The sequence below is a fragment of the Gastrolobium bilobum genome, unplaced genomic scaffold, assembly GCF_033153095.1.
Source record: "Gastrolobium bilobum isolate Gb01-03AN ecotype WA unplaced genomic scaffold, APGP_CSIRO_Gbil_v1 utg12850, whole genome shotgun sequence".
NCBI lineage: Eukaryota > Viridiplantae > Streptophyta > Magnoliopsida > Fabales > Fabaceae > Gastrolobium > Gastrolobium bilobum.
The window spans coordinates 173,171-188,039 of NW_026897757.1; the positions used below are offsets into that span (position 1 = coordinate 173,171).

The following is a 14,869-nucleotide window of genomic DNA, read 5'->3' on the forward strand; positions in this document are numbered from 1 at the left end:
AACATCATTTTTAGGACATTGCTCCTTGCGTAAATTGTCTCCCTTTACAACTGGAGCTTCACCAGGTCTGTAAGATTGCATATTAAGTTTTTTTAGCACTCGATCAATATAACTTTTTTGTGATAACCCCAATTTTTTTTTTGGATTTTTCACGATGAATCTCATTTCCCAAAACAAAAGAAGCATCATAGAGGTCTTTCATCTCAAAATTACTAGAGAGAAATGCTTTCGTCTCATTCAACAAATCGACATCGTTACTTACAAGCAAAATGCCATCTACATTTACTTTCATGTAGATACACTGGTTAAATTTATTATCCTCAAAACAATGAGATCTCACAACCTTGTCAAATTTTAAGTACCACTGACGTGACGCTTGTTTGAGACTATAGATAGATCACTGAAGTTTACATACCATATGCTCCTTGCTAGCTTCTTTTAAACCTTTAGGCTGCTGCATATACACTTCCTCTTCAAGGATTCCATTGAGAAAAAATATTTTTATATACATTTGGTGAAGTTCTAGATCCTAATGAGCCACCAAGGTCATAATAATCCTGAAGAAATCTTTAGTAGACACTGGAGAAAAAGTTTATGTGAAATCAATGCCCTCTCTTTATGTAGTCTTTCACAAATAATCTCCATTTGAATCTTTCTATTTGGCCTTTATTATCTTTCTTTGTTTTGAATACTCATTTACAGCCAATAGGTCTATGCCCATTAGGTAAATCAACAAGTTCCCATACCTGATATGAAGATAAGGAATTCATTTCATCTTTCATTGCTTTTAATCATTCATCAACTTGGTCATTTTCAAGAGCCTCTTTATAGGTCACAAGATCAGTAATCTCCTTAACCACACAAATCATTTTCACCAAGATAGACAATGAAATCATCAGTGATAGTAGGCCTTCTTTCCCTTTGTGATCTTCTTAAGGGTACAATAGGAACCTGTTTAGGTATTTGAGTAGTTTTAAGTTCTAATAGGAGCAGGTTCATTAACAACAAGAACGTCCATTCTTAAAGTTTCCCAAGTCAAAATATCATTCGAAGAAGGCATAAGAATAAATATAGTTTTAGATGATTCTGCACTTTCATAAGAGTGAGGATAAGTCATATCAGCAACATCAAACTCTAAAATTTTTGCAACTTGTGATTCAACAATTCTGGTGCCACAGGAAGGAATATAATATTTATACCCTTTAGAGTAATGATTAGGGTATCCAATAAAATAACATATGGTGGTTTTTGGTCGGGTCTGCTTTTGAAAAGGATCATAAATCTTCCTTTTTACTGGACAACCCCAATCTCGAAGATGATTTAAACTGGGCTTTCTACCTATCCACAACTCAAAAGGTATCTTTGGCACTGACTTACTAGAAACATGATTTAGAATATATGCTTTTGTTTCAATCACTTTACCCCACTAAAACTTAAGTAGATTTGTTCTGCTCATATACTCCTTTTCATCTCCATAAGGGTGCGATTGTGTCTTTCAACTACACCATTCTATTTAGGACTACCAGGCATCGTATATTGAGCAATAATACCAAAATCTTGCAAGTATTTAGCAAAAGGCCCCATGTATTATCCAATTTCAGTATACCTACCATAGTACTCACCACCACGATTAGATCTAATAATTTTAATTACTTTTCCCAATTGTTTTTCAACTTCTGTGCGAAACACCAAAAACACATCAATCGAACCAGTCTTCTCTTTTATGAAAAACACATAACCATAGCAAGAGAAATCATCAACGAAGGTGATGAAATATTTTTGACATATAAAATGGTAGCATATAGCCAACTAATATCTGTGTGAATAATCTCTAGAAATTCTTGACTATGAGTAGCTCCTTTCTTCTTAGTCTTGGTTAATTTTCCTTTCACACAATCAACATAAATCTCAACATCGTCTAATTCATATAAGCATCATATTTCATATTAGTCAGCTCGTTCACCAGGTTCCCATCCTCAACTTTGTTCAAATTTTAAATCTCTCACGAACAACATCAAGAAAAGCATTAGCATTCAAATCCTCAGGCAAAACGCTAAGCAGATGCTCAACATTGACCTCTTCATAGCAACCAACATCTTTTTCTTGTTTCAGTTCAAGGAATTCTATCTCTTTTCTGTTTTTCACACTTTGAGGAAAATATTTTTCCAAAAAGGCATCTTTAAAGATTGTCAAAGTAATCTCTGTTCCTCGGCTTTAGAAGTATCTTTTGATATTTGTCCACCAATGCTCTGCTTCTCCAATCAACAAATATGTGGCAAAGTTTACACGATAAGTATTAGGACAATCTATTACCAGGAATATTTTCTCAAGTTCTTTCACCCATTCTATAGCTGCCTCAGGGTCATAATCTCCACGAAAAGTGAAAGGTTTATGCTTACGAAATTCAGTGAGTCCTTTATAATCAGCGTTAAGTCTTCCATGAGCATTTGTAGTTCTAGATCCACTCTCACTTTCAGCGTTATGGTTTTTGGTTGCACAGTCCTCCCGCAGCTCTTGAATAATTTGCTGATTAGTTATAGTCTGTTCTCTAAGGGCTTCTGCCACCCGAGTAAACGCATCAATTACTGGGTTAACTTCTAATTTAGAAGTTGAAGATATTTGTCTTGTATCTGCCATAGATCTACATATATTGTTTCATGGTAGTAAGTTGATTAGGCTCATTACTAAGTAATTCAAAATATGCATAATTTAGGACAAAATACAAGCAAATATAATAATTTAGGTCTTTTATTTACCTGAACCGCTCTTTGATACCATAAAATGTAACATCCTTTAAAATTAACTCTTATAAGGAATATTACATGATTTCTTTAAATTTATGTTTTCTTTTTATGTATAAACAGTAAGAAATAAAATGGAGAGGTGTTAATGCTATTAATAAATATAAATTGATTTCTTAAACTTTACTTTTAATGATAAGAACAATTAAAAAGAACTATATAAATATCTACCAACGTCACTTTATACATAACATTAAGTCAGGTACATACTGAAATTATTTACATTCTACTATATATTACATCACTTTAACTTATATTTTACATCTTGGCATAACATAATTACACAATACAAAAGTCTTATCCTAATCTAGTCTATAGGTGTAGGTCTCAACACTTTCAACATAGAATATTGCATCAGCTCCTTGATTTCCTACTATAATATAGAATTCCATGCGATCATCGTAAGAGTAAACATTGATACTCCATCCTTCACCTGACAAGCTTAGGCTAGGCATTATGATTCTCTAGAAATGTTAGCACAAAACAAAAACGTAGGTGAGATAAATCTCAGTAATATTGAGGTTTCCTAACTATAACCAGTTCCAGTCGTAATAACAGAAAATACCATTCTCTCAGATAGTTTCATAAAATGAAATAGTATAATAAATAATGCATTGTGTAATGTTTAACTAAAGCTAAATAATTTCCCAACTTTGTGGTTCTCTACATATGAAAGATTTATTGTGGAGGAGCTCAAACCACGATAAGACGTCCCTTATCCTAAAATCGTCTGAACCCAAATTCTGTGGATCAGTTCATAGCAGTCTTCATTAGTTAAAATTACACATTCTCTTCGTATTTATTTGGTACCAAACAATTCGTCAACATGATAATTAGTTGTTGAAAAGAAATAAAATTTAAAAGAAAATTGTAAGAACCCGCATCGCTAAATAATTAATTAAATAAGATTATCGATGCCGGAGCATGGATTGACAAATATTATGTATAAAGATGGTAAGATAAATATTTAGAAAGTTGAATAATTCTTAAAGTCGCTTTTCAGACGAAAAGTGCAGATACCAGTTCTGCTTCGTGGTATAAATGTGTACCGATGAAGTATCCCAAAAAATTATAACAAAAATATAAATGTTCCTAGAAAAATATCTAGGTCTGGGATATCAAATTTGGAGTAAGAATAATGAGAGTTGATGTCAGAACTAATACCGACTACGTATAAAATGCGTACCGGCAAAGTGCTGCGAAAATTATAATAAAAATATGATAATTCTTAGAAAAATGGCTAGGTTCAGAATATGAAGTTTGAGATTAAAATAATTAGCGGAGCTATTAGAACTAATACTGATGGATTAAGTTAATGCACCTTTAAATATGAGGGCACATTAACCTAGGTTAGAAATGTGCACCCTCCTACGTGACACTCAGAAGCTGAACCTTTCTCTCCACCTTGCCACCACATTCTTCTTCAAGAAAAATTCCCAAGTGACCACCTTTCTCTATACTTTCTTCACCAAAACACCATAGATGAGTGTGAGCAAGCTTTGTGAGGGAGGAATGCAACTTATTTATGAGTTGTACCTACTGTGTGGTGAGGGGTTGAGGGCTGACTTCACTAGTTAGTGGTGTTGTAGCCATTTCCTTGGCATTTGAAGCTTCAAGAAGCTATTTTGTGTAGTAAAGGACCAAGCTTGAGGATTATTTTCGTAGCCTAGTTGTAGCAGAACTATAGGGTGGTGTAAAGTTCTCTAAGATCACCTATTTTCTCTGTTTTGGAAGCTTGGTATACATTTCCAACCTTTGTTCATGAAATTCTATGTTAAAGATTAAGTCTTGGCATGTAAAATGATATGATTAAGTAACTAGCAATGAACACTGGTCTAATGGTGTCTAAAAATGCATGCTTGAACGATTAAAAATGGAGTCTTGAAAGGATATCTTCGTGAAATGCAAGAACTGCATTTTGTCGCGAGATATCCGGATATGGGGATTTTGATATCCGGATATTCATATCCGGATATGTCCCCGTGGAATATCCAGATATTATGAGAATTTCGTGTTGTGATTTGTTCTGTCCAAACAGAAGCGTGGATTATGAACCTCTGGAATAATTAAACTAAGTCATAACCTAAGATATTAAAGACTTATGGCTTTGAGAGAAACCTATGGTCATTAAACAAAAAAGAAAACATTGTCTTAATGTAATGAACTTCTAGATTATGAATATTGATAATATTTCTGGTTTAAATAGACTGTGGTATAAACAGACCATATGAGTATAAAATTAACGAGGAGTGGTTTTTTTTTATTTGTTTTTGTTTGTATACATATTTATAACCGTTAATTGTATGTATCTTTTGCAGTAATTTGTCAATTAATTTGGAATAAAATAATATTTTTTTTGTCAAATAAAAGAATAAGGAGGGAATAACAAACCTCTCGATAACTAACTAGTAAATAATGACTCCATTATAAGTAAATTGTAATTATTAATATTAGGGGTTTGAATTATACCTCTAAAAATACTCCATAAAAGAAGGCGAAGAAAAAACTATTACAATAGTTACTCTACCAAAATGAGCACCGGCCATTCAGATCATAAGATTCATAGCTTTCCACAGTCATCTAGAGGTTCTAATCTGACTGGTTTTTATTCCTGCTTACTATTTAAAAAAAAATTATACTCATAATGTCTTAGTAAAATTTATTTATCTGCTTCATGTCCCAAAAAGACATGTTTTTGCTCCATTGGACATTAGTAACTATTTATAAGAATTTATAATTCAAAGGTCAGTTGCTTTCAATTTTGTTTTTATCCTCAAAAGTAGAAAACATATATGGAAACTATTAAATTAGTTAACCGTTCAACTAATTTAGGGGATGCTTTGGTACATTAAAAAAATAATTTAATATTTCTAGGAGATAAATTTATCTCTAATACACACATAAAAGTAAGTATTTGAGATTCTTGTAAGTCCAAGACTCCAAGTGAAGAGAAAAGAGAGAAAAAGACCCCATATGAGCCAAGTCAAGAGAAAAGAGAAAATATTGACCTCAAACAATTTTATGTATGTAAAAAATAAACAATAAACCCTTAAAAAAAACATAGTAAGGAAGAAAGAAAACAAAAAGAAAACAACTATTAAGTACTAAATGTCAAGACCATCCAGCATCATGAGCTGTTACAGATAAGGGAGAGTCACATTCCAGGTCTTGAAGGCATTAACATTTCAAGCTCTCTTCTTCGCCAAAAGATCAGCACAAGATTTACATATGTTATTTTACTATACTAAAGAAAAAAAGGGAATATGTAACTAGCTGATGAGAATTTATTACATATTCTTAAAATAACTTATGGTTGAGAATTTCCTAGAACATGTACTTAGGGGTGTTAAAAAGAGTCAAGGGTTGGTAATTGATATTTATTACACTTATTTGTTACTCGATTAATGATTTTTGGATTTTTTTTAGCGTAATAATGACCATTTTGGTTAAATTAGATGTTGGGCTTTAAATTAGGTTTAGTTCAATTTTCGTACTAAAATTCCAAATTTATACTGCTTTGGTATTTTGAGCATAACTTTTGCTCTAGTTATTTGATTAATCCCGTTTCAAGGCCATGTTTGTCTTCGACCAAAAACAGATGGCATCAATTCCAATTCTGCAGGATTATCCGCTTATACTGTGCAGGGTAGTAAAGTGTAAGCAATGAATTTTTTAATTGCTTTTGATGAAAATGTGGGGTGGGTGCGTGTGCTTATTACAAGCTTTTGGGTCTATTGATTAGTTCCACACATGCAGTAGAACCCTATTTATGAACCCCACACTTTCTAAACCAATATTTGACTTGAACAAAAAAAGGGTGGCTGAATTGAATAACATTAATCCGGTGTGTACCTGATAAATATAACTTTCTGTGAATCAAACAATATCCTAATCTAATGGAACAACCCGAGCACAAAGTCTTTTATGTGGATTTGTCCCATTTTGTAGATAACTCAAAGATCTACAAATGTCATGAAGACATGGAAGCCAAATTCGGACAAGAAGATAGTCAAAGTTGGGGCTGAAGTCAGAAGCGAGTTGCAGGAATTTTAGGTAATTAATTGAGCTTAAATTTGTAATTAGGAACCCATTGTCTATGAGGCCCAAATCCATTATTTATCTTTTGTTTCCTTTTATTCTGGGTCAGTTTTGTAGAGCCTATATAAAGGCATGATTAGGAAACCTTGTCAGTAACTTTTCATTATCGTTAAATTGTCTTATGTTTTATAGTTTTATGATGTAATATAATTTTTGTTTTCCTTTCTCTGCTCTTCGTGTTCTTCTTTATTTTCTTAATTTTAATTATGGTTTTCTACTTAGCCATGCTGTGCTAAGCGTTCCTTAATCAATCCAAGGGTTTAGGATTCCATCTTTGAGTCATGAGGACCTATGCCTCCTTTTGCAACAATTTTGTTTCTCTTCTCTTAACTCAGATTGAACATCGTGTGATTGCGGGTGTTGAATCTAAGGTCTACGAATGCATCTTAGGGAAGAGATTAAATGTTAGATTTAACATTTAGGTTGATTAATCCAATGATCTTAAGTCAAGCGCGTTGATATTTCGCGATTGCGTGAGTTAACGTGCCATATTGACCAAACTCTAGGCGATCATGTAGAGAGGAATTCCTAAATGAATGCAGAGATTCCGGTTTGTTTAGGATCAACTTTGATATTTGGTAATTCTTTGTCCAATAATGGATACTTTGGAATTCTAATTCTTGGGTTGATTGTCTTTAATTTGATAAGTTTCCATTTTTACAATCTTGATTTATTTTCTGTCTTTTAAATCGCATAAAACCCCTTTTATTTACTATTTTTAATTGAGCGATTTAGTCCCTTTGCAAGTTCCTTGAGAGACGATTCAGGTTGTGCCCTTTACTACAAATCTTATAACCTCTTAATTTGCGTGGGTTTGACGGCTCACATCAGGGGCCTTTCAGGGGTTTTGATTGTTGGATCCAGACTTAGACTTGTATAAAAGCTTATTTAATAAAAAAAAGCTCAAGCTCCAATTCAAAAGCCGATTTTAAAGCCCGTCAGACTGGCCTACTAACTCTATTTTTTATTTTTTATACTAACCTAATTTTCATTCCCCATCGTTACGCCCAGGCCACTCAAACCATCAAGCAACCATTCTCCGTCATTCTCTTCGACGAAGCCATCTCCAAGCATTTCACCATCATTTCCCTTTCGATTTCTGCAATCTCCGAGCATTTCACTTTTATCTCTTGTTGAAGGTCTCTCTTCGTCTCTCGGTGGTTCCCAACAGTTGAAGGTCTCGAATTTCACCGTTGAAGGTCATCATTCTCTTCACACGACCTCTATCTTCCACCATCCGACGGAGCCTAAGGCCACCGACGGAGTCAACATCAACATTCGTTGCTCCGATGAATCATCATTTAGTGCTAGTGGAAGGGTCATTGACGCTTATTGGGCAAGTTTGGCTAAAAATACGGTTCAAACATTAATTTGCGGTGCAGATTAGTTACGTAATAAGTATGACATAAAGAAAAAACATAAGGTATTAATTTACTTAATTTAAATTGTTTTATATCTTATGATATTATAATTGAATGTCAAAAATAATCTGACTTTTTTTTAATATAAGAGGAGGCAACATTACAATATGTTAAAATGTTGATATGAGTATATTAAATTATTTATGCATAATTTGTAATCTTTTGTTCTTTTGAATATGCAGAACTTTGCACTACTTTAGTTTATTGATTAAGCAGACTTTTTGAATGATTTTGTTTTATATTATGCTGTTTGGATATACATTGAATTTATAAATCTTTGTGAAATTATTAGTGCTATTGATCGTATATTCTGTTTATATAAATTTTTGTTGTTTTATTTTTTTTAACATACTAAGTCAGACTTTTATTTTTTATAAATAAGCCAAGTTACAAGACGATAATTATATTCATAACATGTTACAGGCTAGGTCAGTCTGACATATTTAAACATAGACTTAACATTTCAAGACTAAAGCTCAGCCTGACTCAGCTCATTAACACCCCTACAATCTCACACCCCTACAATCTAGTGAGAGGAACATACTATAATTCCTTATAAATGACATATTGATCTCCAATTTAACACAACTTGATATATGGATCCATCCCCCATCTTCCCTACATAACCAATATGTTATGGCCCAAATAAAAAATAAACAAAATTGATCAAGCCAGATTTACATGTTGATATCATTATCATTTAGACTTTTTCCAAATTCCAAACCCCTACAACAGGAGCTGGCAAAGTGCCTCGGAATACTTGAGTTGTGTTAATGCAAGAGCGTCACAATTGGGCCAATGCGAGCCCAACGCAAAAGCAGCATCTACTTCAGCTTCATGGTTGCTCCAAGTTAATTACATCATCAATTGATTAAATTATCTATTTTCTCCTGGGTTGGTAACAGAACACAATTTGAGCTCTATAATCCATATATCTAAATATTGATTTCTTTCTTGAGTTTTCTACACATCAATTCAATAAAATACATATGTACGCTGATCATTTATATATTCCCAACAATGGGATATTTTACACTTAATAATGCAAAGAAGACTGTTTTTAAGTTGCTCTGAATGGCTGTGAGAATGATAATCCTTTACATATTCCAGATGCTAATCCGACACGATCTGAAAATGTGAGCTACTGTTCGATCTCAAATGGTATGATTGTCTTCGTCTCCAAGTAGAGAGAGAGAAAACGGGGCAATGGCCACGTTGAATGATCTTGAGCCTGCTCTATCAACATGTATCATCTCAAAGTCACCTTCCTGCATATTATGATACAAATGCCAGGTCTTATGTCCAATATGATTGAGACACAATTGGAAATCCTTGAAAGTAGATATCATTCTCAAATCAAACAAGCAGTTACAATCAATGAATGAATCTAAATCATTGAGGGTATTTATTACAATTATCCACCAGTTTCTAATTTGATGAAGAAACTGGGAGTGTTGCATGGTTAAAATGCTAGTAATTCTGTGGTAATCCTAAAAGTATTCATGAAATAATGAAAAATAGGACGCAACCAATCATATCAATCATATTGAAAGCATGTAGAACATGGGCTTCAATAAGGATTTTAGTTATTTATTTATTTATTTGGTCTATGGTTATGGTCATTATGCAAATAATCATGGTTGTTTGGTTTGAAATCATGTCAGCATGGAACCTACTCAAACTTAATGTCACATATGTTTATTTCCAAAGGAGATCTACTACGGGTTTTTATAGATAAGAGCTTTTACAGAAATTCAGCTGTGTCATGTTGCCAGTTTAAGTATACAATTCATATGATTGAAGCAAATTGATCAATATTCTTAAGAGAATATATAAATAAAGGGAAGGAGGATATCCTGTGCTTTTAGCCTTCTCCCTAGTTATAGTTCTGTTTTATTGCATGATACCCATACCATCCGAATCTCTAATACATCTATTTGATAGAAAGGTAACAGTAACATTATTATCAATTACCAAATACCAGGATACGACCAACAATATTATAAGGGTATCACCTTAAGAAACTCAAACCAACTCTTATTACACAAGGAAATTGCAAAAAAAAAAAAAAAATTAACAAAGAAAAACATTCTTACCATTCTACCGTTTGGTGTGCTTAATGGACATGCTGAAGAGTATTCAAAACTAGTCCTGGGAGGAATTGCTGGCTGTTCACCAACAACCCCAATCCCCCTGTCATACGAAAATAAAGTACAGAAGTTATGTTGAAACTTGAATCCCCGTGGATTTAAAACAACAACAATAGTCTTTTTTCATTAGACGGGGATCAAACAACGCCAATATCTTCTATAAGTTAAGTGCCCCATGTGTTTAAAAGGAAAAAGAAAACCACCTTAGAAGGATAACACAAAAGTATAATAAAGAGAAGAATAATAACTCACCAGACATTTTCCGTTCTCCCATTAGCGTCAGTTACAATCCAATGCCTTCTAAGAAGTTGAACAGGCCGGTCTGAGTTATTGGTAATTCTTATTCTGTATGCAAAAAAGTATAAGCCCCTTGAAGGCTGACTTCTGCCCTCTATATATACACTCCTAACTTGAACCCTGATTCCCTGAATAAGTTGGAAATTAAATTATAAGATTTCAGATTTTATTCGTGTACAAGTACGTGATATCTCAGATGAATTAGGGATTCCTATTTTTTTTTTTTTGAAAACTTCAAAGGAAAATAAATAATTTTTAAGTAGACTAACAGTTTCTACCAGAGAAGAAAACAAAAGTGGAACATTTTTGTAAGAGGGGTGCTCTAAAACTCGGGGCAAATTATCCAGGACAAATGCCTCAACCGACACAAAGTCTGATTGACTTTCCAACAGAGATACTCAACATTTCCATTTCTGGAGACATGGCATTGAACTAATTATTCTACCAAAGAAATCAACTTTAAAACACAGTTTAAAAAAGGAAAGTTACTTTCTTGGTTAATTGTATTTCTCTTGAGATAGCTTATATCAAGAAAGAACTACCTAGGAGACAGGTGTTTGGTACGCGGTATTCTTCAGGATTTTCGAAAAACTGAATTTTTCTAAATTTTTAATTTTCGAATATTATCGTAAACTGAATGTAAAAATCATATTCTGAAAATCAATGATTCTCAGATAAAAAAAATTTCTCCTCTAACAAATAGTATTTTACTGCAAGTAATGGTCATACCAATGTTGTAGCGTCACTGGAACATTTTAAAAGAGAGTGTGGGGCAATTTTTTTCAGCTCATCACGATAACTAGCTGCATCCTGGGAAGAAGAAAAAGGGAACAAAGGGTGTCAAGATATAAGATTTATAAGATAATCACATTTCAGAACACAAAACATGGAAATATAGGTCATGTTTTGCCAATTCGAGATGAAAGATATAAGGTGTGCTGATCTGATAGGGTGACAAAAATAATGAATTTGGAGTTATCAAAATTTAATGGTTGAGCATAGTCCAACAAATTTTGAAAGCAGTGTAAATTTGCCATCTGTCGCCGTCAGAAGAACGAGTAAGCACTCAAGCTCTCGTCAGCGAGACCTTTTCAAGCCTTCGACATCATCGATTCAAAAAACGACACCCAAGGATCCCACACAAAATAGTTTGGCTATCATAATTAATAAGTCAAAGTTAGTTAATGATGCGGCAACCCATCATTAGTGAGAGTATAAAAAAAATTACACTAATAATCTACCACACGAGTCATAGCTATCCTTATTGTCCCTCATTTGTCACATTAGTCATAACCTATGATGTACCATACACCTCAATCTTTTTTTCAACCTATTGAAAACGTATTATATCGTATCGACGTATTGAAGTTCCGTATCGAGAACGTATCAAAAATACCGTGTCAGCTTCATAGGTCATAACTCATAGTTATCCTTACCCTTATTGTCCCTGATTTTAATTCCATTAAATAATACAGAGCAAGATAAATGTATTACTCCCAAGAGCCAATAAATTAGGATTTTTTTTTTTAATAAATCACATGTATCCTCTATACAAGCAATTGTGTTCCGAGCTTATATAAGATTAAAGCTTTAAACCTCGTCCAAAAATAATATTATGAAAGATTAAATATATGCTCTCACCCCAACTGCCAAGTTATTACACCTCAAATGAACTACCATAGTTTGTTTCAATAAGTTTTGGTTTTGTTTCTGGCTTTGGAATAAATCTTTAGCGTCAAAGATTCAGTACATCTCACAAATGAGCATTACGTGTCAGCCAAAATTCTCTCTCCTTTGCTAAATTTTCTCTCTCTCCTCTGATATGTAATACTCTTATTTGTGGGATGCACTGAATCTAAGTGCAACAGTAGCACCGAAGATTTATTCCTGGCTTTGAGCCTCTAACAGAAAATACCTGGAACCTCTCGTCAGCAATTGCTTCGTTCATTAGTCTCCTTAGACGCAAAACAGGCTCCTCTTCTTCAAATAACTTTAGCGAGTCTCGAATTCTAGCTGCTTCCTTGTAATCCTATACAATAGAACCATATATAATAATAAAGACGACGATGATGATGTTTTTCAAATTTCAAATTGTAAAAGTAAGAGTGACTAACCTCGGATTTGGCAGCTACCTCCATTTGCTGCTTCAAGAGTGCGTAGGTTTGGGTCCGAGAGAGAAACGAGCTCGTGCTTGAGGTTTTACTCACGCTCCCACTCTCTCCCTCCGAAGCACACGCTACGATCCCACTCCTCCTCCTCCAACTCCTCACCCTCACCTCCGGACTTAGCAACCTCAAATCCACAAAACTCCTCGTACTTAACGATAACGATTGCATTTTCCGTTGCTTTGCTCTCCTCTTCCAATAAATCCTATCGCAGTAGCACCTTAACCATGCTCCCATCCATCAACAAAAAAGTAACATTATTACAAACATAATTTCTCAACTGTATCTATCTATATATATTATTAAACTTTTTAAGAAATTGTAAATTAAACTAGTCCTTGTGTTGAGGGTATAATGGAGGAGAATAGGCAAATATGCAAAATGTTCCAGCTCGCTGGTTATGGATTGAATTGTATCTGAACCACTATCAGTATTTTGTTGTCTATGGAAATGAGAAGATCAAAGATACACGTGGCGATTTCAAGCTTGCATAATATATTTTTGTGGATGGGGAATATAAAAAGGGATATGTGAATGTTTGATAATCTGAATTCTCAGACGTGGCGCAATCTCTGCCTTGTATCCAGAGTTTGGGCTACCGTGTGTGTGTTTGTGTTGGGTCGAGGTTACACAAATACGTGTTGGGTCGAGTTCACGCAATTACAAATACGAATATATTTAAAATCAACACAACACGCATAAGAATTATATTAAATTTTTTAAGGTGAATACAATTTGTTTATTTTACATGTGGTTTGACACACAATACAATATAATTTTTATCAAAACGAATATAATATGAATTTAAAAAAGGATTTACCCGAACATATATTGGATTTTATTAATCTCATGTTAAAGAAGATAAGTTATCTCATATCATAGAGATAAATTTGTGGGCTCCACCACCTGAAAAATAAAAAAGAAAAAGGTGGCACAGTTATCGAAGGATGTGTAGGAGAGAAATTTATCACATATGATATAAGAGTAATTTTTTCCATATATATTAGGGTAGTAAATTATCATAGTAATTGTGAAAAAAAATAAAAATAAAATCAAAGCAATGACAATAAGTAAATCTCCCCCTCAAATAAAGCTCCCTCTATTTAAAGGAGTTAACGACATATTATAATCGGAACAAATTGCAAATATATTTGTTATTTGCTTCCTTACATGCTTTCTCTTGTTCGTCCCTTTTTGGCATCAATCAAGGCAAGAGAGCAGAATAAAGGTTCGTTTGGATGACCTTTTTTTTCTTCAAAAGTTGCTTTTTTTCAAGAAATAAAAGCACTTTTTGTTTTTAGTTCGTTTGGATGTCTGCTTTTAAAAAAAAGGAGAAGTCACAAAAAAAGTCAAAAACCTACTTTTTTCATAAGCTAAAAATTTTAACTTTTCAAAAAAGCAGAAGTTAAAAGCCAAATATTTTTTTCAAAAACTAAATATTTTTATAAAAATATAAATAACTTTAACTTTTGTAAAAAATACTTTTAAAATAAAAAAGTAGTAAAAGTTACTTTTAAAAAAAGTTGAACCAAACGACCTCTAAAACCAACAATACAGAAAAGTGGATCAGATGATCAAATATTCAGACAAGTGCTATTTAACAAAGCTTGGGGCCTTGCCACTTTTGTGCACCAAAAAAAAAAAAAAAACAAAGCTAGGCCAAAACACAGCTATCATTTAAAAATGCAGTTCAAATAGAAATTAAACAACCACGTAGTTAAGGTACTAGAATTGATCTAATGATAAGGGGTTTAAATAATTTGTATAATGTTATAAGTTCAATTCTCAATACTACATTGTAAACAAACAAACAGTTCATGATAGAAAATTAAAAAACATACAAAATACTAAAAAGGGAATACTTCATGTTACAAGTCCCACATTGGTTGCTTATATAAATAATGTGAGATTTATAAGACTTTGGACATTCTCACTCT

General features: G+C 33.2%; 1 protein-coding gene across 1 annotated transcript; it reads right to left on the reverse strand.

Annotated features, from left to right (window-relative positions):
• Nucleotides 1-9,226: 9,226 nt before the first annotated feature.
• Nucleotides 9,227-13,399, reverse strand: LOC133309962 (uncharacterized). Its single transcript, XM_061510831.1, has 6 exons — nt 12,882-13,399; nt 12,683-12,796; nt 11,497-11,577; nt 10,723-10,895; nt 10,417-10,513; nt 9,227-9,588 (listed from the first exon to the last, which is right to left on the reverse strand). Exons 1-6 carry the CDS (start codon nt 13,167-13,169, stop codon nt 9,475-9,477), a joined length of 867 nt encoding a protein of 288 aa, XP_061366815.1. The 5' UTR covers nt 13,170-13,399; the 3' UTR covers nt 9,227-9,474.
• Between the last annotated feature and the right edge of the window lie 1,470 nt (nt 13,400-14,869).